At 43.8% G+C, this 24607-nt stretch overlaps 1 protein-coding gene across 1 annotated transcript in view; it reads left to right on the top strand.

Annotated features, from left to right (window-relative positions):
• LOC130197138 (cAMP-specific 3',5'-cyclic phosphodiesterase 4D) overlaps positions 1–14569 on the top strand; it is a 104904-nt gene extending 90335 nt beyond the window's left edge. Inside the window, exon 4 of the mRNA XM_056419650.1 lies at positions 14026–14569. Within this exon, the coding sequence (XP_056275625.1) occupies positions 14026–14029 (4 nt within the window). The 3' untranslated portion in view covers positions 14030–14569. The remainder of the gene's footprint in view (positions 1–14025) is intronic.
• The last annotated feature ends 10038 nt before the right edge of the window (positions 14570–24607 follow it).

Raw genomic sequence — 24607 nt, forward strand, 5'->3', positions numbered from 1 at the left:
CTGTCCGTCCGTCTCCGCTGCATTGCATCGATCCGGTGCCTCTGTGTGCAGTAAAAGACGAACATTCACCAGCGTGCTCTGAGAATGAGGTAATTGGTCTGCACCGAGTTGCTCGAGGGAGGCGGAGGACGAGGGAGACGGAAGGGGGGCGCTCACATGGGCTCGGCTGCACAAACTATACCCCCCCCCCCCCCCCTCGTGAGTTTGCAGGTACGAGTGAACAGCCGTGATGACGCAACAGGCCCCAGGCTACACGTCTTGCATTGGAATACGTCGGTTGTGATTGAATTGATACGAGCAGAGTTCCCTCCGTCGGGCGGCCGGGCTCGGCCTCAGAGAGAGGGTCGGGAGCTCGGACATCGGGAGGAGGCGAGGAGTCGAGCCGCTCCTCCTTCGCGTCGACAGGAGTCAGCCGAGGTGGTTCTGGCATCTGATTCGAACGCCTCCTGAACTTTAGAGGTTTTCTAGGCACGTCCAACTGGGAGGAGACCCCGGGGAGGACCCAGGACACGCTGGAGGGATTCTATCTCCCAGCTGGCCGGGGGACGCCTCGGCTTCCCCCAGAATGAGCTGGAGAGTGTAAGCGGGAAGTCTGGGTCAGCCCGCCGGGTCTGCTGCACCCGCGACCCGACCCCGGGTCAAGTGGATGAGAATGGATGGATGGCGATTGAATTCAAACTAATGACATAACCTGTTGGGTAAACGGTTAGCGGGACATAGCAGAGTGTGACTTTCTGAACCGACTCATTACGACACACTTACCGTACACGGCAGATGTTTGATTGTCAGTTTCATCCGTGAGTGAGCAGATGGTTTGGAGGGGAAGTGGATGAGGAGAGTTGGGATGGACGGGGTAACCGTTGGTCCCAGCGGCGCCGGGGAAATGATGACTGGCAGAGTATATCTGTTGTTGTCTTAAAACCACGGCGGTTATGTCGGGTGCTCTCTGGTCATCACAGCAGTTCTATCCCACTTCCATACCACTCGACACACCAAGTCGACACATGTTTCAATAACACTCGCACTAACTAATTACCTTCGCATTGAAAATGCGGAAGGTAATGTTTTGATCGCCGTGTATTTATTTATTTATTTATTTGTATGCGTGTTATTCGCAAAACTCAAAAAGTATTGAACCGAATCGCATGCAATTTGGTGGGATGATTGTTTATAATCCGGGGACCAGTTGATTAGATTTTGGGATCAATCGGGTCAAAGGTCAAGGTCAAAGGTCATGAACAGGTCAAAATGTTCTTGAATCGCATGAAATTTGGTGGGATGATTGGTTATTATCCGGGGACCATTTGTTTAGATTTTGGGATCAATCGGGTCAAAGGTCAAGGTCATGGAAATGTCAAACTCTTTTTTTTACCATAACACGATACATTTGTGTCCAATTGGCATGCAACTAATGCCAAAATGTTCATAATGCAATGCCCAATCTTGTGATATGCGAAGGTATGCGCTCTACCGAGTGCCCGTTCTAGTTAATTCTGTATTGATAATTTCCAATGGCTGTCCCAAGATGTCTATTCATAGAATAGCTGTGAGTGGGTTGGGGCACCGGCTACTGTGTGTGTGTGTGTGTGTGTGTGTGTCTGGCTGCATTAACAAGGTATTTTTGGATGCTTTCAGAGTCTCTTGATTTGGATCTGGAGTGGAAGGATTAGTGCAGGAACTTAAAATGGACCAGACCACCTCTCATGGCTTTGAATAAATGTTCTTGGCCAGAGCAACTGGCCAGCCGCAGTCGAGTGTGAACACATGGGCTCTGGGTTCAGGAGGTGTGTGTGTTTGTGTGTGTGTGTGTGTGTGTGTGTGTGTGTAATTCCATGATCTTTGCAAAACCAACAATCAGGAATGTTTTCCCTCAACTTCCGACACATATTTTTAACTGAGATTCTAGCTTTCCCCTCTGAAAGCCTCCATCCACATTGGTTTCATTGCTCTCGGTTCACTGTGTTTCCTCAGCTGTGCGTTCGCGGACGCAGACGATGACGACGTTCACACAGCGTTGTCCTTTTCGGATGAAGAAGGTCGACTCAAATTGTTCTTTTTCGGGCGTCTCTTTTGAGCCGGTGAGTTTTTTTCAGCTGACAAAACGATGTCTGCTCTTCAATCCCGAAGGCTCGGCGGCTTGGCAACCGCCCTGCAGTGATGCCCACACAGTGTGTAAACAGGAAACATGCAGGAAACCAGTTACATCACACTTCCCGCCCCACAACACGCACAAACACACGCACCAAAAATGTGCTGATATATATAACCAAATATACTTTCTGTGTCAGACACAATAGCTCTTTTCACTAATGATGTTTTCCAGTTCATTTCAGAGAAGAGAGATGTGTTTGAGATGAAACTAAGAAATACAGGCGTGCTTTTATTTAGTTCCATGGGATTTTGAAAGCGTTCTCTGTAATTTATTGCAAGGGTGTTGGTTGAAAATGCCGGGTGAATGACAAGAGAATTACACATCTGTGGAAATGGCCAGTGTAATTACAGTGAGTTGTTGCTCTGCGATAATGCAAATACAAATCTGACACTTTGGGTATCAGCACAGTCTTCATCTTCAGCTCTGAGCCCAAAAGAGGACAAAACACATCCTGGATAGAAGTTATAGCTATAACCGTATCCTGTAGGTTGGTCTGATTGAGTCGTCCAGGCTGTCGCTGCTATGTCAGTTGGATGGAAAACAGTTTCAGGGTTCGTACGGTCATGGAAAACCTGGAAAAGTCATGGAATTTTTAAATGGTCATTTCCAGGCCTAGAAAAGTACTGGAAAAAACTTAAATCATCAAAGTTTGGGAAATTACATGTTAATTTACGCCGAGTTTGAAATAATTAATATGTTTGACACTCACAATATAAGCCGACGTACGCTCTCAATACGCAAAATGTTCTATATTTTTAACGTTCATACCGAGATTTCAGTTTGGTCATGGACATTTGTTTTAAAGTCCTGGAAATCCATTGGTCAAAATTGGTAAGAACCCTGAGTTTGAAACATCCACGTCTGGCGGTATCATCAAAAGCTTTGGTGATGGCGTCATCCCCTTTCTGAGTACAATATCCTGCAGCTGCCGGGGACTTTGACCCGCCTCTGCAAGGTTCACTTTAAAATCTGTTCTCTGTAAGATTTCACATTTATTTCCCACAATGGCTGATCCAGCTGTCTTCTGCTTCTCAGGGTTGTTGTTTTAGCCCAGTTTCTGGAGTTAATTTAAAACAGACACGGTGCTTGGCATTGGGGGAGCGAGGTCGACCACATGGAAGGCCGAGCCACGCTGGTTCCTGCTGCGCTCAGGCGTCATGCGAGGCCGGTGAGCTCACGCACCGCCGGCTCTATCTTCAGACTCAGCCTACAAAGTGTCACGGATCTTCTCCACTATCTGGGCGAACAATAGAAAGAGTGTGTTTTATGATGATTTTCGGTTTCCCGGTAATGGCTTATCTCTCTCGTTGTGTTTTATATTCTCTATTTTTTTGATTTACGTTTCTTTTTTTAATTACCATTTGCTATCTACCAGACAGATGTTCTTCGAACAAGCATTTCTGTCGCCATAGCCACGAACTAATCTCATGATACTGTTTTAATAATGAAATGTGAAAATCCTTTTCATTCTAAATATAGACCTTCCAGTCGCTGAGGGAGAAGGTGAGAGAGTGATTCACACGGCGCGAACTCTGAATGACCCGGCACAAGTGTTCCTCCACCTCCAGCAGCCGCTAACGACTTTTACATCCACTAATGGTCGACTGGATGCTTCTGACTTTGTTGGGGGGGGGGGGGGGGGGGGGGTTTCACACAGGGTTCATGGCATTACAGAGGTCTCTAATGCACACACACTCATAGATACATATCAGGATACAGCGAGTCTTTCAGTGAACACAGCTGGTAATTTAACCCTCTGGGGTCATTTTCTCGATTTTAGCATTTCTTTTATATTTACCCTTTAAAGCCACTTGTCTATGACACATACTCATGTGTTTTACATCAAAAGTTGCAGAACAATCTCAGTGAGATATCTGAATAAAATGGGAGGTACATGTTAATAAATGTCCAAACCCCAAAAAGATGTTTTCGTTTTTTGTAAAAAAGTATGTGGTCTGTCACACCATTCACCAAAATGATTAAATTGGGACTGAGAAATAACTTCATACTGCCGATACAGCTTCATGGGGTGTGTGCAAATAAAAAAGGACCATTACAACATTTATTTTCAAATAAAACTATGTATTATACAGAACTGCCGCGTGCTTCGACTTCAAAGGGTTAAGGAAGCTGTCGGGCTCATTGAATTCCATGAGAGGAGGCTCACATGTACCGGCCTTTGTTACAGATTCTTCTTGTTTCTTGCCATATTTTGCCATTATTTTGCCAGATGCCGGTGTAGAAGACGGTGTGTGTGAAATGTGGTTGAGAGAAAGCGGTATGACTGAGATTAAATCTGGGAAGTTGCCGTACGGTACGTGCGCTGTAACCTCCCGGTCGCCTCCTCAAAACATCCACGTTGGTTTTTCGTGCAGCTGAGCTGGGCGTGACCTCTGCGACCTGCAGCATTACAGGAGCGTGACGTGTCCGAGCATGTTGGAGGCTTTGAGTTCAAACCCCTTTCTGCTTTCTTATCGCCCAGGGAGAGATGGCGTTGCTGTACCTCTGTGGGCCGTCCCTGTTCTCGGCATGATGTTTGGGAAATACATGAACGTGGGATCTGTTTCTTTTGCGTCGTTGGCCTGATTCTGCATCGACTTCTTTGTTCGGACTGAACTTCATCCGCTGGGCGAAGCATCGGGCCTTGCAACCGGGGGGAATTGTAATCTGCGTTTTTGGATGAGAGCCGACCCAAGAAGCTCTTTTCAACACTGTAAAACAGCTGAAGTTCAGCCGCTCTTCAAGATGAACATCCACCTTATCTTTGACGATGGAACAATAAGAAAACATCATCCGATGGGGTTGTAAATCAAAATATAGTTTGTTTGTGTATTTTATTCAGTCAATCAAATCAAATACAACACAATATTATTCTATATATGCAAAAGAGAAAAACTGAAAAGGTATAGATAGAAGCAAAAAAAATTATAAATTCCTATCCTGAATTAAAATAAAAAATAAATCAGAAAATTAATGTAAAATAAAGAAAAAACAACAAACAAAATATATGTATATATACTACCACATACATCTTTCATATAAATACATTTTTAATCACATTTATAACTCTTAAGAATTGTTTTATAAATAATTCCCTTGAAAACCAAAAAGGAGTTCACCATTCTTACATCCATTTCAACATTATTCCATAATTGGACTCCAACAACAGAAATACATCTTCTTTGAATCCCTTTTTTAGCCTTTTGTACCGTGAACTTACAAACATCTCTCAAATCATATTTACACTCATGTATTGAAAATAAACTTCGTACACAGTCTGGCAGTGACTTTGCTTTAGCTCTGTTCATTGTACAATAAACCAAATCATTAAGTTTCATAACACGTGATCTGTAAACAAAGGGTTTGAGTGCTCATAGCAGCCGACAGTATTCATGATGCGTATCACAACTGTTGAATTTAAAAAGGTTTTATAGGTGGAACCCCACACTTCCACACAATGTGATGTCAGACTCGTTATGAATGCTCCAGTTAGGATGAAAGTATTCACCTGATGAGGCCTTCGTCGTCCGCTGGAGAACAATGGATTGATTTGTTCTGGTTGGGGAGCTGCTGCTTCCCATAGTGAAGGAGTGGAAGTATTCTGGGTCGTGTTCTCACGAGAGCGGCTGTGTCAGCGGTAATGTGGGCGCGTCACTGGACTGTTGATATGTTCCAACCCTCGAATACGGACACAAGCTTTGGGCTGTGGAGGAAGTGAGTGGGATTCAAGCAGCAGAAACGGGAGTCGGTCTTCGGCCGGATGGAGATCGGTTCAAGCAGCTAAAGAGTGAGTTGTGATGGGGACCCTCGCGCTCGATGGAAATCAGGACTAGGATGCGATGAATCAAGTTTAACAGTATTTAATGGCAGGGAGTATAAACGAAAGTTTAACAAATAATCAAAAGCTCACGACCGTGGGCTCCGTGGTGATGAGGGCTCCGCAGGTACACGTTCCAAGGAGAAACAGGTGTTGCTGCCTCACCGGCGTCAAGACGAAAGAACGAGTTCCCCAGTTCGTCGTGTGTTCGTTGCATATCAGCCAATCACCTATTCTCAAAGGTTAGTCAAACCCGTAACACCTTCTCGTTGGTTCCAAGTCCCGCGAGAACAAGGAGGGGTCGAATGTCACTGAACCCCGGGTCAAAACGTCACTTCCGGTCAAGTCGCTAAACAAGTATTTTCACAATAACAGTCCCGTCTATTATTGTCTGCATTAAAGTCACTTTCACGGGCTTCAACCGGCTCCGACAATCTGAAATACTAAACTAACATTCACTCCATGCACATACATAACATTACTTCTTGCCATTTACATACATAGAGTAAACATTACCCCTATGCTTCACAACACATTAACAACAATATCAACATTCTCCCTAATATTTCCAATTACAATATCTTTCTATATGTATTAATTTAAAGCATAAGACCTCTCTGTACATGTGCAATATCAAAATAAACTATTACAACCTAACACAGCCCAGTCATCGGAAAGGAGACTGGACCAGAGCTGCTGCGTCATTTCAAGGATGCATCCTGGTCACTTTCCCGCAGAGTTATTATAGGCGCATTGCGCTGGAAGAAGACCCCTAGATTACTCATCCCCTCTGGCCTCGGGACCCCCCAGGATGAGGCAGTGGTCACGAGGAGGAGATCTGGACTGCTGTGCCCAGACCCATATGAACAACTCAAACTCCTTCTGATACTCTTGCATATTACGATGAACTTGAACTTGTGTAGCTGATAGTTCTTCAAAAAGAAATATTAATTGTCTGTTTTCTTTTTCTTTCTCTTGGAGAATGTAGCAGGAATTACGTTGATTTTTTTCTCTCCACATCTCCATTACCCAGATTGCTTTGTGACAGTTTATGCAAAGTATGCCCTGTCTTTTTATCTGCTACTGTATGATGCAACCGGTGGTATAAGTGGTGCGATATACAAGTACAGGTCCATGAAGAGAGATGTCTCACTACAAAGATACCACATAAGATCACCACAGGGTCAACAATCATCCAACAATCTTGCTCAGTATTTATTTCTTAAAAATACTCAAAAATGATCACCAAACATTCCAAATAATAAAAACAAAGTATAATTTTATAAAACAATAAGGCGTACAAACTGTGAATGAATGATTCTTGTGCCTCCAACTGTTGACTGGTGTATAAGAGTGTAATCTAATTCTAGCTTAAAAGTTCTTATTCCTCCTTATCAGTATTTTATTCTTGTTCCTACCCTCACTACTTTTACTCATTCATATAATTTGTTTTAGAGATTATTCCCTATCAATGTAAAAGTTTAATACACCCTATATATATATATATGTTGTGGAAGCACACAATTTGAAACATTTTAACCACCACACATACTTTCAGAAATACTGATATTATGCAAGTGATATAAACTTCTGTGTCGTAAACCGATAAATAAGCGAGATACGCTTGTCCATTTATCTCATTTGTGCTGAGGCAGCAAGCGATGGAAGATTCATAGATCAGAAGGTGGATTTTAGCATGCATCAGCAGATTGAACTGCGTAGACCATTTTTTTAATTTGCTGACCAGCGTGTTTGGGTATGATGCAGCAAAAAGCCTCCCTTCTTTGGGCGAGTAATGTTGGTTTAAGAGGTGCAGAAGTTCTATAATGTACTTATTTTTATCATCACAATGAGATTCGGGAATTATTCTCAGTTGTGTAATTCAAACTCGCGTTCGTCCAAATCAGTGAACTGCAATTACAACGTATGAAATGTGACCCATGACATTTGAATTAGAGCTTATTTTAACTTTTAAAGTCCCGATGACGTAAACCTGCATTTTTTTTTTTAGCGACCTTATATATAACGCTGATATTCACAGGCTGATGCCTCATGAGGAGAGGAGGCCTACATTAGTGATTAAGTGTTTAAAGGAATAAACATGAATAGAAATGTTCCTTCTTTTAATCAAACTATTGTTTCATTCATTTGTTTCATTTAAGGTAAACTTTATGCTTTGGAATTCTCATTTTTTTTAAACAAAATTCTCTAAATTGTTCATGTTTATACCGAGATTTCAGTTTGGTCGTGGAAATTTGGTTTAAAGTCATGGAAAAGTTATGGAAAAGTCCTGGAAATCCATTGGTCAAAATGTGTAAGAACCCTTACCGTTCGGAAGTGAAAGCATGCAACGGTGGAGGATGTCATGCAAACGAGGAATAAAGGAACATCGTTATATCTCTCTCGACTCCGAGCTGGAACCCTCCCTCGATATTTATTTGCGTCTTCCCAAATTAAGCCTGAAGCTCCTGCGTCATTGCTCATGTGCAACTGAGGAACACGCTCTGGAATGTGATCCGTGCGGTCGGCGTGCAGCTTCAGTCGCTTTAGGGAGTGAATGAAATTGGGCAATTAGACACAGCAGTTTCCACTCTAAAACTTGTTGCACCCAAACACATGTTGCGGGTGATCAGTGATGTACTAGTAAAGCGACTTCGGGAGTCTTGAGAAGCGCTATATCAAATAAATTATTATTACCTTCGCATTGAAAATGCGGAAGGTTATGTTTTGATCGCCGTGTATTTATTTATTTATTTATTTTTTGTATGCGTGTTACTCGCAGAACTCAAAAAGTATTAAACCGAATCGCATGAAATTTGGTGGGATGATTGGTTATTATCCGGGGACCATTTGATTAGATTTTGGGATCGATGGGGTCAAAGGTCAAGGTCAAGGTCATGAAAAGGTCAACCTCTTCTTTTTACCATTGCGCGGTCAATTTTTATCCAATTGGCATGCAACTAATGCCAACATGTTCATAATTCAATGCCCAATCTTGTGATATGCGAAGGTATGCGCTCTACCGAGTTCCCGTTCTAGTTATTATTATTATTATATAATGCAGACATTACATTATTTTTTTATATAAAGATATCTTCGCATATCCTCTTTCCATAGACAACCAGAGAACCTTTTTAGGTCCTCATAATTTTCATCAGGCTGACAAATACAGCTGTATACATGTGTGCGCCTGCAGGTTTTCTTCTGTGGAACATTACATCCTGGTGTGAATGTACTGGGGAAAAAATCACTAATTCAACAAAAGGACCGCCCGGTCCATCACTCGCTTATTCTGATGGCCGTTGCTCTAAAGAAATATTCAATTGTATTGTATATTTACCTTCGCATTGAAAATGCCGGAAGGTTATGTTTTGATCGCCGTGTATTTATTTATTTATTTGTATGCGTGTTATTCGCAAAACTCAAAAAGTATTGAACCGAATCGCATGCAATTTGGTGGGATGATTGTTTATTATCCGGGGACCAGTTGATTAGATTTTGGGATCGATCGGGTCAAAGGTCAAGGTCAAAGGTCATGAACAGGTCAAAATCTTTCGCAGAACTCAAAAAGTATTGAACCGAATCGCATGAAATTTGGTGGGATGATTGTTTATTATCCGGGGACCAGTTGATTAGATTTTGGGATCGATCGGGTCAAAGGTCAAGGTCAAAGGTCATGAACAGGTCAAATATTCTTGAATCACATGGAATTTGGTGGGATGATTGGTTATTATCCGGGGACCATTTGATTAGATTTTGGGATCAATCGGGTCAAAGGTCAAGGTCAAGGTCATGGAAAGGTCAACATCTTTTTTTTACCATAGCACGATACATTTTTGTCCAATTGGCATGCAACTAATGCCAAAATGTTCATAATTCAATGCCCAATCTTGTGATATGCGAAGGTATGCGCTCTACCGAGTGCCCGTTCTAGTCCTCTCTGTATTGCAGCTGGTCCCATTGATAGCAGCCACCTGCAGGTGGGCTGGCTGTAGTGTGATGTGAAAGATTGACGTCAATGCATACTAACTATGCATTCCCCATCATCATTAGTCATTAGTATCATGAGACAGTCATTAGTGTTATTAGAGAAGAGAGCTCCACTTTAACTGTCAACCCGTGTGTTGATCTGTGAGTCACACAGACAATGACATTCTGCGTGTGTGTGTACATACCGTTCTGTTGTCCTATGGTGGCCTGAAGCCAGTTCTGGGTGTGCTGAACTGCATATTCAGGTTGACAGATGATTATAGTTACCTTCGCATTGAAAATGCGGAAGGTTATGTTTTGATCGCCGTGTATTTATTTATTTGTATGCGTGTTATTCGCAGAACTCAAAAAGTATTGAACCGAATCGCATGAAATTTGGTGGGATGATTGGTTATTATCCGGGGACCATTTGATTAGATTTTGGGATCAATCGGGTCAAGGTCAAGGTCATGGAAAGGTCAAAATCTTTTTTTTACCATAGCACGATACATTTTTGTCCAATTGGCATGCAACTAATGCCAACATGTTCATAATTCAATGCCCAATCTTGTGATATGCGAAGGTATGCGCTCTACCGAGTGCCCATTCTAGTTGTGTGTGTGATCGTGTGCATAGATGTTTTGTCTCCATGTGCAGGTGTCTCGCAGTGCCGTGTTTTGTTTGTAAGCACACACACAGGGTTCGTACGGTCATGGAAAACCTGGAAAAGTCATGGAATTTTAAAATGGTCATTTCCAGGCCTGGAGAAGTCATGGAAAAAAACGTAAATCATACAAGTTTTGGAAAAGTCCTGGAAATGTGTTATGATCACATGTTCATTTGTGCGGAGTTTAAAATTATTTATATGTTTTTTAAAGAAAGACGCTCAAAATATAAGCCGGCGTCCGCTTTCGATACGCAAAATGTTCATGTTTATACTGAGATCTCAGTTTGGTCATGGAAATTTGGTTTAAAGTCCTGGAAAAGTCCTGGAAATCCATCGGTCAAAATGTGTAAGAACCCTGCATACAGTGTGCACCTCTCACCATGTTGGCTTGTGTCGATACAAGCCGTGCGGTGTGCCGGCAGAAGGTGGAGGCATCCGTAATGCCCGCCAGTGCTGGGAACGCAGCTATTGTCGACCGAGTCGTGGGGAATGAGCCGTTATGATGAGCTAGAGCTCCGGTCTGGTGTCTCTGTTTGTCGTGGAGCTTAAGTTCTTAGACCAGTGCTGCTGAGAGGTGACGTCTCACACTTTTCATTCCTTCCTCTTCTTGCTGTTATCTTTGTTTATGTCATCCTCTCCCTCCTTAGGGCATGTTCCATTTGCCTTCCTCCGATGCCTCACAGTGAGGAGAGGGAAAAGACGCGATAACAGGGGTTCTGATCCAGCAATGCCAGACAACAAAGACACGGTTCTCTTTCTTTTTTGACTTTGTGGTAAAGCGGGGCGCGGCGCGAGAGCTCTTTGCGTCACTGCTGTCTTTGGTGCATTCGTTGTGTAATTGTCCATAAAACACGAGTGTGTTTACTGGGGAGAGGGTGCTTGTGTACACCCTCTTTCCCTGTTGATTTCTCCCTCTCATTAGGCATCCACTCGCACACGCACAGACATGCACATCTCCCGCACACAAATCGTTCATGAAAAGAGTGAAAATACAGTCATGAAAATGTAAAATACTCGACACACGCTCACCTATTTCGGGACTGGTGATTAACAGCCATCGTTATCTTGCTGTGGCCGGAATGAGAAACACACACCTGTTTTCCACAGCTGCTCCCGGTCGCTAGCTGTCGTCATTCACCCGAGGACCAGGCGCTTCGGAGGTGACGACTATGTGATGCCGCGAATCCCCAGTTGAGAGTCTAGTAACCGCGGAAACGGGCCTCATTAGAGTCAGCGAACCGACGAGAGTCCTTTGTCCGATACGCTCAAAGTTCTGGAGCAGAGTGGTGAACTCAGAGGCCCAGCTGGTGCTGTCGCCCGTTACCTCTCCGGTGTAGCATAATGCTATTTACTGAGACACGGCTAGCGACGCTAACTGGACACGGACGACTGACTTTGCGTCTGAACACCATGCAGGCTTCGTACGGTCATGGAAAACCTGGAAAAGTCATGGCATTTTAAAATGGTCATTTCCAGGCCTGGAAAAGTCATGGGAAAAAAACATAAATCATAAAAGTTTTGGAAAAGTCATGGAAACTTGTTATATAATCACATGTTCATTTGAGTTTGAGTTCATGGAGTTTGAAATAATTCATGTTTTTTAAAGAAAGACGCTCAAAATATAAGCCGGCGTACTCTCTCAATACGCTACATTTTCTAAATTGTTCATGTTTATACCGAGATTTCAGTTTGGTCATGGAAACTTGGTTTAAAGTCATGGAAAAGTCGTGGAAATCCATTTGTCAAAATGTGTAAGAACCCTGGCCGTGGAGAGGATGGTTCTTGTCCATTCCCACCCTGTGGGAAGCCCATCGACGGACCCACTTCAGCCCGCCTCCCGACCCGGTATCGGGGTGGATGGGTCCACTCCAGAGATGCCTCTCTTGCCTGGAAGCACTGTGAGAATCGTGTTTTTAGATTTCTCCAGTGCACTCCAACACAAGTCAGCCCATGCTCCTTCAGAGGGAGCAGCTGTAGCAGACGGGGGTGGACCGCCCCCTCACAGCGTGGATCCTGGACTACGTCACCGACCGACACCGGGGCCCCCACAAGGAACCGATCTGGCTGCCGTCCTTTTCGCCCCTTTGCACCTCGTAATTTACACACAACTTTGCAAACTGCTACCTGCAAAAGTTCAACAACTCTTCCGCCGTCTGCCTCCTCGCGGACGGGGAAGACTGAGAAGACAGAGAACTGAACCAGGACTGAGGCTGGTGCCAGCGGAACCGCCTCCAGATCAAATTGGGAAGCACATCCCAAAAACTGCACAATTCTCATTCATTCATTGCGCAATATAAATATTCTGTGCAATCCACTGTGCAATATTAACAATCATTCCGTATTAAACCGAATCGCATGACATTTGGTGGGATGATTGGTTATTATGTGTGGACCTTTTGATTAGATTTTGGGATCGATTTGGTCAAAGGTCAAGGTCAAGGTTATGAAAAGGTCAAAATCTTATTTTTACCAATTTGTATCCAATTGGCATGCAACTAATGCCAAAATGTTCATGATTCAATGCCCAATCTTGTGATATGCGAAGGTATGCGCTCTACCGAGTGCTCGTTCTAGTTTTACATGATGTAATATAACCAGAGGTGTAGGCAATTAAGTTAAAATAATAATAATAACAGTAACCTCCATGACAGGTTTTATTAACATTTTTTAAGGACTCTAATGTTGTTCGTCTTGTCGGCACTGCTTTTGAGGTTTCATCATCCATTTTATGTAATTCAATATTTACTTGTAATGATATTTAATTCGTCCAACTTTCCATCCGTTTGATCGTGCAGCTACTTGTACCTGCACAGGGATGTGATGGGGACAGGTGGAGCGGGATAGCACAGATACCCTGACTATATCTACCGCAGAGCAACATTCAAAGCGAGCTGGGAGTTGTAGTCCGACCGGGTAGTTCCCAGCTCTGTGCGCGTGCTCCCAGAGCGAGTGTTCAGTTCAGTTCTCCAGTGGTGCGGTCTTTCTGCACATCGGATGTATTCTGAGCGTCGTCGTGGTCATAGTGGTCATATTCTCCCTGTTTCCAAGGCTCAATATCAATAGTTCTGAATTTGCAGGGGGGGTGAAGGGAATACAGAGAGGGGAGCCTCGACTCCGATCAATAGGCTTGCACTGTGATGGAGAGAGAGCGAGATAGAGTCGTTTTCTCACCACTGCAGTACATTGATACACACTCCCAGCCGTTCTCATTACTCTGTCTGTGTCTGTGTGTGTGTGTGTGTCTGTGTCTGTGTGTGTGTCCACGAAGCAGCGTTGCGAGAATGGGGTTTCAGAAGTCAAATTCAATGTGCCCTGATGCTTGTTCAAGCACAAATTACATCTCACTGCAGTCAATAGATTGTCCTGATAACTTCTGTCTCCCCTCTTCTCCCCCTCCCTCCATCCCTTTTCTCTTTCTAGGTAAGTAACAACACTGCTGAGATTTTATCTGAACATGAGGGGGCTTGAAAGGTAACGTAATCCTTTGCAGTTTTTCTCTTTTGTGGGCATGAACAGTACATCTTTTTGATGGACAAAACATTTAAAACTCAAAGCCGGTTATATTAATACACCATCTCTTGCATCACTTGACTCTTTCATTTTGTGCAAGCAGACCTTGTGTCGACACGACGGCGCTAAATAATTCTAAAAACACACGGTGAATTATCGTTGAGGGCGCAGCACCACCGGCCACGTGATAATATCTTTTTAATCGCCGAAGGTTAGGCTGCCTGTCCGTGTAATTGGCCTGGCATGAGCGGTGTGTGTCTGCGCTGCTTCCAACTAATGGCGGTGTTGTGTTTTGTTGCTAATCTGTTTATCAAATCAGATGCCGAGGTTAGGGGGGTCTGTCTCATTAACTTGCAGGATATTGATTTCCTGTGTTTCGCGCAAAGTGCTCTGCAGCAGCCGGCTTCTGCATTCCCAGATGGGAGGAATGCAGCCTGCTTTCCACGTAGCTCATCAATCGATCACGCCTCAGAATTGTGAGTGCGTGTGTGCGTGTGTGTGTGTGTGTGTGCGTGCGTGTGTGTGTGTGTCCGCGCATTCACGCCTTGCCGTAAAGATAGATATCCAAAGCAGATTGATTGCGAGAGAGACGTGTTTTATGTTTCGAGGGAGCTCGAGATGAAGACTGAAAGATAGATGGTATTGAAACGATGTGGCTGTTAAGGATCGGTTTAGCACTCTTCCTCCTAAAGAGGCTCTAACATTAGCATTACCTACACGCCCTGATACCTGCCGGATACCTTTCTGATACCTGTCTAATACCTTTCTGATACCTGTCTGATACCTTTCTGATACCTGTCTGATACCTTTCTGATACCTGTCGGATACCTTTCTGATACCTGTCTAATACCTTTCTGATACCTGTCTGATACCTTTCTGATACCTGTCGGATACCTTTCTGATACCTGTCGGATACCTTTCTGATACCTGTCTGATACCTTTCTGATACCTGTCGGATACCTTTCTGATACCTGTCTGATACCTTCTAATACCTGTCGGATACCTTTCTGATACCTGTCTGATACCTTCTGATACCTGTCGGATACCTTTCTGATACCTGTCTGATACCTTCTGATACCTGTCGGATACCTTTCTGATACCTGTCTGATACCTTTCTGATACCTGTCGGATACCTTTCTGATACCTGTCTGATACCTTCTGATACCTGTCGGATACCTTTCTGATACCTGTCTGATACCTTTCTGATACCTGTCGGATACCTTTCAGATACCTGTCTGATACCTTTCTGATACCTGTCTGATACCTTTCTGATACCTGTCGGATACCTTTCTGATACCTGTCGGATACCTTTCTGATACCTGTCTGATACCTTTCTGATACCTGTCGGATACCTTTCTGATACCTGTCGGATACCTTTCTGATACCTGTCTGATACCTTCTAATACCTGTCGGATACCTTTCTGATACCTGTCTGATACCTGTCGGATACCTTTCTGATACCTGTCTGATACCTTCTGATACCTGTCGGATACCTTTCTGATACCTGTCTGATACCTTTCTGATACCTGTCGGATACCTTTCTGATACCTGTCTGATACCTTCTGATACCTGTCGGATACCTTTCTGATACCTGTCTGATACCTTTCTGATACCTTTCTGATACCTTTCTGATACCTGTCTGATACCTTTCTGATACCTCTCTGATACCTTTCTGATACCTGTCGGATACCTTTCTGATATCTGTCTGATACCTTTCTGATACCTGTCGGTTACCTTTCTGATACCTGTCGAATACCTTTCTGATACCTGTCTGATACCTTCTAATACCTGTCGGATACCTTTCTGATACCTGTCTGATACCTTTCTGATACCTGTCGGATACCTTTCTGATACCTGTCTGATACCTTCTGATACCTGTCGGATACCTTTCTGATACCTGTCTGATACCTTTCTGATACCTGTCGGATACCTTTCTGATACCTGTCTGATGGGAAGGTCGACGTATTCACCAACACTGGACACGTTTGAGACTCTGATCTCTTGTGTTAGCGCTGCAATCATTCATTACATTACATGTCATTTAGCAGACGCTTTTATCCAAAGCGACTTACAATAAGTGCATCAACCTAAAGTACAAACTAAGAACAACAAGAATACAGGAAGTAACATTTCCTCAACATAGTCGAACTACAAAAGTACCATAAGTAAGTGTTATTTAAGTGCCACTGAAGTGCTAATCTGTGTTTTAATCCAGATATAGTTGGAAAAGGTGTGTTTTCAGTCTCCGGCGGAAGATGTAGAGACTTTCTGCTGTCCTGATGTCAGTGGGGAGCTCATTCCACCACTGAGGAGCCAGGACAGCAAACAGTCTGGATGTAGAGTGATTAGCTCGAGGTGCAGGAGTCACAAGTCGATTGGCTGTTGCCGAGCGGAGCGAACGTGCCGGGTGTACGGTGTGACCATATCCCGGATGTAGACGGGGCCCGATCCGTTCAGAGCACGGTACGCCAGAACCAGTGTTTTGAAGCGGATGCGAGTAGCCACCGGTAACCAGTGGAGAGAGCGGAGGAGCGGAGTGGTGTGGGTGAATTTCGGGAGGCTGAAGACCAGTCGAGCTGCTGCATTCTGGATGAGCTGCAGAGGTCGGATGGCCTTAGCAGGTAGACCAGCCAGGAGGGAGTTGCAGTAGTCAAGGCGTGAAATGACCAGAGCCTGGACCAGAACCTGTGCCGCCTTCTGAGTAAGAAGAGGACGTGTCCTCCTGATGTTGTGCAACATGTACCTACAGGAACGCGTTGTCGCAGTGATGTTGGCCGTCAGGGAGAGTTGACTGTCTAGTGTCACCCCGAGGTTCCTGGCAGTCGGGGGCGGGGCCAACACAGAGCTGTTGAAGGTGGTATTCAGGTCATGGGTGGGGGAGCCTTTCCCTGGAAGGAATAGTAGCTCGGTCTTGTCAGGGTTGATTTTCAGGTGGTGAGCAGACATCCACTGAGAGATGTCGGTCAGACAGGCAGAGATTCGCGCCGCCACCCGTGTTTCGGACGGTGGAAACGGGAAGATCAGTTGGGTGTCATCAGCATAGCTATGGTAGGAGAAGCCGTGCGAACGAATGACAGAGCCGAGAGAATTTGTGTCCAGAGAGAAGAGGAGGGGACCCAGGACGGAGCCTTGAGGAACCCCAGTAGTGAGAGGACAAGGATCAGACACAGATCCTCTCCAAGTTACCCGGTAAGTGCGGTCGTTAAGGTAGGAAGAGAAAAGAGCGAGTGCAGTGCCTGAGATCCGCAATCAATTCTCACAAGAGCCTCACATTACAGTTTTTCTCCATTGCTTTGGCTCAATTCTTGAAACAGAAATGACATTCTCAAAACAACTCGTGCACACCTCCAAACCACTGGGCACTTGTTCACAACAGATTTGAATTTCCCATTCCTTTAATCAAATTGCAATTGTTTTAGAAACTCCTTGCAAATGACAAGTACAATTGCCTACAGCTTGCACACATTTCAAATGATTTAGCACATCTGTGCAAACGGTTAGGTACAATTGCCTTCAGTTAGCCCAATTACTAATTGAATACATCTGGCTGGTCTAAACTGACTGTTGCTTCTCAGTCAAGTGGTTGTTCTCTGCAAAACATCTTGGCATAATTTCCTTGTGTACATCATCACCTGCACAATAGTTCACTCCACTGTCAAAATCGTTCAGGCACATAATACCATGAAAAATATCATGCTATATACTGTAATATGGATCTCTTGGATCATCGGCTTCATTTTCAGGTGCAACTAGAACTTTACTAATCAAGGGGGAGTTTCTCACATCCAATCACCAATCACACAGTAATTTTAGTTAGCTGACAGGTGCTATCCAGGAGTATAAATGCTTCCATCAAATATCTAGGGCTTGACAAAGTTCAGTACAGTTTACAGTATGAATATGGAAGCACTAAGCACCTGGCCAGGTAAACGAACAAGGGCAACTGCCTGTTCGAGGAAGAGGAGGAAGTAGAAGAGGAAGAGGAGCAAGGGTGCGTGGTGGTGGAGGGTGTATGAGCATCGGGCTCTAAACCAGAGGTCCCTTCTCCAGGCAATGGATGCTGCTTGTGCCGATGTCACAGCAGATCAGTGCAGGGGATGGTTGGGTCATGCACGGCGATTCTTACTGTAATAATTTCCATGGCAGTATAAGTGCAATACAGTATGTGATGTGAAACCTTGTTGGCTCCTCTTGAATGAATCTTTGTTCTGTTTGATACACATAGTATTCTGGAAAGAAAACATCTCCTACAGTAACCATTCAGTGTCAAAGGACTAAGCCAAGATTGAATTGTGCACATGAGGGATATTTCTATGGTCCACTGCCATACTGACAAAACATCTAAACATTTTGACCTGCAGTGTTTAAACAATGACGAAGGGACTTTTCATTTTGGGGGCACTGACTATTTGTATGAGAAAAGGAATGAGTTTTGACTGATGAGTTGTCTGTTTTGGGAGAGATATGACCTTTTGCAGGTGTGCCATAGTGTTTTGCTAAACCATCTAGGTTATTTTGGCAAATGTATTTAAAGCTTTGAGAATGTCCTTTTTTTCAAGAGAGAGATGAGCCACAGCAATCGAGAAGGAAGTTTTCATTTTGGGGGCACTGACTATTTTTATGAGAAAATGATTTGGGTTTGAAGCTTGAGTTAACTGTTTTGGGTGAGATATGACCTTTTGAAGGTGATCTATGTAGTTGTGCTGAACCATATATGCTATTTTACCAAATGCACTAAGAGCTTTGAGAATGTAATTTCTGTTTCAAGAATTGAGCCAAAGCAAAGGAGAAAAACTGTAATGTAAACATTAAAGCTTGATATAATTGAATTCATTTGTCGGTGGTTAAATTTAGCAATACGTCAATATAAAAGGTATTTAGTGAGTTCCATAAAGATATATATATTTCCCCACTCTGGTTTGGTAAGGGAAAGCCATCTGTTTAGCACCTCGAGCCAAGAGAGAAAGCGGATCTAAGGCTACTTCTCATTTCATGTTTAGTTTTTTTAGTGTGTGTGTGTTTGTGTGTGTATGTTAGGGCAATGCGTCATTCTGCGACTTGCAGAAGCCCAGGAGCTCCCCATTGGTAGCTCCCATGCTGCTTCTCCCTGTTATGTAACAATGCTACTCTCTCTCTCTCCCTCTCCCCCGCTCTTTGTGTGTACATATGTGCAGAGTGTTGCAATTTCTTTTAGCCGTGAAGTTGTGTTTGGGTGGGATGGAGGGGCTCTTTAGTGCTGACGTGGAGCGGTGTGTAGAGTCGCCTAAAAAAATGTATTTTCAATCTGGTCTCTGCTTGACTCTCTCTGTCTCTTTCAGTCCTTGCCTTCCTTGTTGTATAACTGTATTCTCTCCATCCATCCCCCACCCACTTATTATCTGCAGCATACCCTCCTGTGATACAGTTGGGAGAAAAACAAGATTTTTTTATGAGCACTCACTCCCTTTATACTTGTCGCTTTTAGGAGAATTCAGTAATACTTCATGGAGTCATTACCGCTCTTATAAAGTTATATAAATAGACGGAGAAAGTGGTTCGGAGAGGAGGTACAGGGGAGAGGAGGAATTTAAATCTGTATTACTTTGAAGAATTGGGCGGCATAGTGGTGGTCAGCACTGTTGCATCACAGTCAGAGGTTTCTGGGTTGGACCCCCGTTCTGGGTCGGGCCCTACTGTGTATTCTGAGTATGCATGCACCAAAACATCGCCCCCTGTGAATGATGCGGTTGAGGACGAGCATCTGCCAAATTAAACATGTGGATCATTAAAATCAGATGGCCATACCGAATGTGTCCAGGCCCGGGTTAAATATGGATGGATGGAAATAGATCAAACGCTGCGTCGATCCATTTTACAAGATGGCTGATTGGACGATGTCTGCACCGGACCAGGCATTGATGAAATAGATGACACGCTGAACACACCTGTGGCTTGGGAAGCAGCTGTTTCACAGGCGGTGGAAGCAGGTGCAGCGCCGGCCCATCACCTTTGTGGACGGGTTTAATGATGGCGGTGACAGGATACTTTATTGAGCTCTGGGAGGAAGCTCACGGTTTCTTCGCCCCCTTCACAGGAGAAGACACCGTGTCGGGTCACATACAGAACAGCACACCTGCAGCAAGTGTGGTAGTCACGAAGACCACCATAACGAAGACCAAGTCATGAACAAGACCAGAGATTATTAAAACCAAGTCATGAACAAGAACAGAGATTATTAAGACCAAGTCATGAACAAGACCGGAGATTATTAAAACCAAGTCATGAACAAGACCAGAGATTATTAAAACCAAGTCATGACCAAGACCAGAGATTATTAAAACCAAGTCATGACCAAGAACAGAGATTATTAAAACCAAATCATGACCAAGAACAGAGATTATTAAAACCAAGTCATGACCAAGAACAGAGATTATTAAAACCAAGTCATGAACAAGACCAGAGATTATTAAAACCAAGTCATGACCAAGACCAGAGATTATTAAAACCAAGTCATGACCAAGAACAGAGATTATTAAAACCAAGTCATGACCAAGAACAGAGATTATTAAAACCAAGTCATGACCAATACCAGAGATTATTAAATCCAAGACATGAACAAGACCAGAGATTATTAAAACCAAGTCATGACCAAGAACAGAGATTATTAAAACCAAGTCATGACCAAGATCAGAGATTATTAAAACCAAATCATGACCAAGAACAGAGATTATTAAAACCAAGTCATGACCAAGAACAGAGATTATGAAGACCAAGTCATGACCAAGAACAGAGATTATTAAAACCAAGTCATGAAGTTTCAAGGTTGAGAATTTATTCAGAATTTGTCAACCTTCCGAAATATCCGCTTTGCACTTGTAATTGCACTTCCATCGCCTCTGGTTCGGGAGTCCATTTACCCAGTTCAGTTGCACCATAGTTTATCCTTTCATTCAATTTGGCCGAGCAATTGCAATTTAATCTTCATTATTCCAAAGGCTTTTAAAATGTAATCGATTTGGCTGAGGACCATGCAGAATTCTGTTTATGAATCTACTCAAAAGAGGAAGCATATGAGGAAAAACTGAAAATTACTCATGACAAAATGGTGTCATAAAGTCATGTAGTGTAGATGCAACACATTTATATTTACACATATTATCCACCACTTTAGTCATGAGTTGGAGAGTGTTTTTACGATCTTATTTCAATAACAGTGAGCTCTAGTGTTTGTGTTGCTAATTGTATCGCTTGCGTTGTCACTTTAAATAATCTGAAATAAGTTAAGACAGCTGCTCTTCCCCTTAAATGGCCTAAAGCAGGGGTCCCCAACCCCCGGGCCGCGGCCCGGTACCGGTCCACGGCTTGGTTGGAACCGGGCCGCGGAAAAAAAGTGAATACAAAAAGTTGTAATTTTATTTTTTTAGTCAGTCGGAAAAATATCTTATTTTGAAAAAGGACCGGATACCCGTGTGTACGTCTGAGCCGCGTTCAGGAGTCTTAAAGTTCGGGTTTATCGCTGCAGGCGAGTCTCACGCGCCGAACCCTTTGCTGGCGGCACAGTGACAAAGAATCTTAAAACATATTCAACCTGCTCAATGAATTCTGTCACTTCAGGGAAACGACGACTGTTTTCAAGTTGGCGGATAAAGTCGCTGCTGTGTGGGCGAGTGAACAGCGGAACATTCTACATGTTTCAGACGTTGACCGGGTGGAAGAGGCTTTTAAAAGAGTTTGAGCGGTACTCCAACCACAAAAGACCCGACTGCAAAAGAATAGACCTGCAACCCATTTGTAAACGAACCCACCCGGTGAATCGAGCCCGTCCGAGCTAAAAGAAAATGTGTTGGAGATGCAAATGACGGTGGCCTTAAGGGACATTTCACACAACAACTCTGCCTGTTCTAATGACAGCGACCAGAACTCGGTGAGGAGCAGCGGACCAAACACACGTCTGTGTCGCCGTCTCCATTAGCGGCTCGTTGCAGGTAAACAAGCGCACGGCTCACACTAAGTCGGCGTAATGATGAGTTGTAGTTTTGGCACTTCATGCCCTTCGTATAATTGTATGACGTCATATTTATTACGTCATTTATATTACGTCATTTATATTGCCGGTCCGTGAAAATAATTTCTGACACGGAACCGGTCCGTGGCTCAAAAAAGGTTGGGGACCGCTGGCCTACAGTATTCCAGCGGAAGACATTCTTTCATTGTGTTTTGCTTCTTCTAGTTTTGTATATTTAACGTAACACTGGCCCTTTGCTTGTGTTTTTTTCATGTACACCAGGGGTTCCCAAACTTTTTAGGCCACGCACCCCCTTCTACATCCCGACCGGGTTCACGTACCCCCAATCCCCCACACCTTAAAAACGCAACGGAATGCAAGAGTTGTTGACGGGGGGGGGGGTGCGAGTGACTTTTTCTTTGCTCCGTCCCGATGCGCGCGGACCGGCGTCGGAGCTCTGCGATCGACGTATTGAGCACCCCTGCATTCAAACATTAAATAGCCGAGAGTTTTTTTCAGCGTAAGAAATACGATGTGTGGCGGGAGTGCGTGAGTTAAGACCGAAATGACACTTGAGAGCCCTGAGAATGTTTAATATTAATTATTACACCATTAGACCACCATTACATTTTTCCTCTCGCGCACCCCTAGAGGCAGCTCGCGCACCCCTGGGGGTGCGCGCACCACACTTTGGGAATCCCTGATGTACACTATGAATATGCAAGTGTTTGGCAGGGCGTGTGCTCTGTGAACGACTTTGGTGGTTTCCTCCAAAGTCTGCAGGCGTAATGTCAGACTGAGCCGTTTCCAGAGCAAGATCATTTTACAGCTCGCGAGTCTCCTCCTCCTCACCTGTAATTACTTGAACAGTTTAATGTCCCCCACTGGATCTCCTCCACATCCTGCTCTCTCTCCAGAAGGCATATCCTTTAATGGTAGTTCGGGCAGTTGGTGAACAACTGATTTCCCATTATACAACTTTCCTTTCACATAATCCCCCAATTTGTTGTCATTCAAAGGGTTTGTAGTTTGATCCGAGTAGCTTGAATATTGTCTTCTTTTTTTTGTCACTTACATTTTTTTATTTGTTTAGTGATATAAACATAAAACAAGTACAAAAATGTCAGACATAAACATAAACATATATATACACACATACATATACACACGCATACATACACACACATATATACACATACACACGCACATACCCCCCCTCCCCCCTCCAAAAAACCCCCAACAACAATAAAAAAAATAAAAAAAGACAACAACAATAACAAAAAACAACTCCGGCACCCCCTTAATTATCTTTTACTTGTAAGTGTGTACACACCACCCTGCATCTGTATTTGCAATCCCCTCAAAATCCAAAATTGTACCCCTGAGTATTTGACCCCTCCTCTAATTTGTAATAAAAGCCATCAGACTTTTCCATGCTTGGTCAGTTTGGCTTGAACTGTTCTTCACCCCGTAGCTCAAGGTACCACTGTGGTTACAAACAGCCTCTTATAATAATAATAATAATCATTTATTTTCAGTAGTCACACACACAGTCATTCTTGTTTAGTTCTCCTTGTGTATTAACGGACCTGTTGGATCTGCTCTGTCATTGTTCCTCTCTGATGAACTTGTTGTCGATACCAGTGTGAAGGAGCTTGAGTCAGATGAGCTCCAAAGCTAAATACATCTTGACACACAGGATCTAAGTTAAATTCTTCTTCATTTATTCCAGCAGACATTCAACGTCCCCCGAGCCGACAGCAATTAGCAAATCACCGGAGGTCGTCGTTGGGTCATATCGCCCTCTCAGAGGAGTCACTAATCACGCCCAGATAGACACACAATCCATCCGGCGCTGTGATCAAGGCTCAGGCCCGTCAGCCAGTGCGGGGGGAGCCGGTCGAGCTCGGCTGCAACAGTGACACAACGTTGGTGCAATGCAGGAAAAGTCTATTTTTGGAGGGGTTGAGCAACAGAGCTGACACCATGGCTGGTAATGGAGGAGAGTATTGGATGGGACGGATACGGACGTTAAGGTGGTAGACCTATAGAGCTATAGACCTCTAGAGCTATAGACCTATAGACCTCTAGAGCTATAGACCTATAGACCTATAGACCTCTAGACCTATAGAGCTATATAGTTACGCAACAGGATTACAGAGTTTGAGAGAAAGGTAGCGGCAAAAGAGAGGAGCCGGTGTGTGGCAGCAGTGTGCAGATGAACTGGCGTCCTTTTCAACACGCGTGTCGGGATAATTTTCTACATTGTTAACAACCTTCACTTACGGAAATGTCCTTTTAGAAGAGTTGAAAAAAATATCTAACACTCACTAAATATTGTTTAATTTATATGTTTTATATATTCTGGTATATTCTGGATTTTACAAAACTATTGGTAACCACAACAATTCCAATACTTCTAGTTTTCCTACTTCTGCTTTATGATAATTGAATCCGTTGGGCTGTATGCAACACGTCTTTTCACTGTAATGGTCCGTTTGAGTTCAC

Source organism: Pseudoliparis swirei, chromosome 7 (genome assembly GCF_029220125.1).
Source record: "Pseudoliparis swirei isolate HS2019 ecotype Mariana Trench chromosome 7, NWPU_hadal_v1, whole genome shotgun sequence".
NCBI lineage: Eukaryota > Metazoa > Chordata > Actinopteri > Perciformes > Liparidae > Pseudoliparis > Pseudoliparis swirei.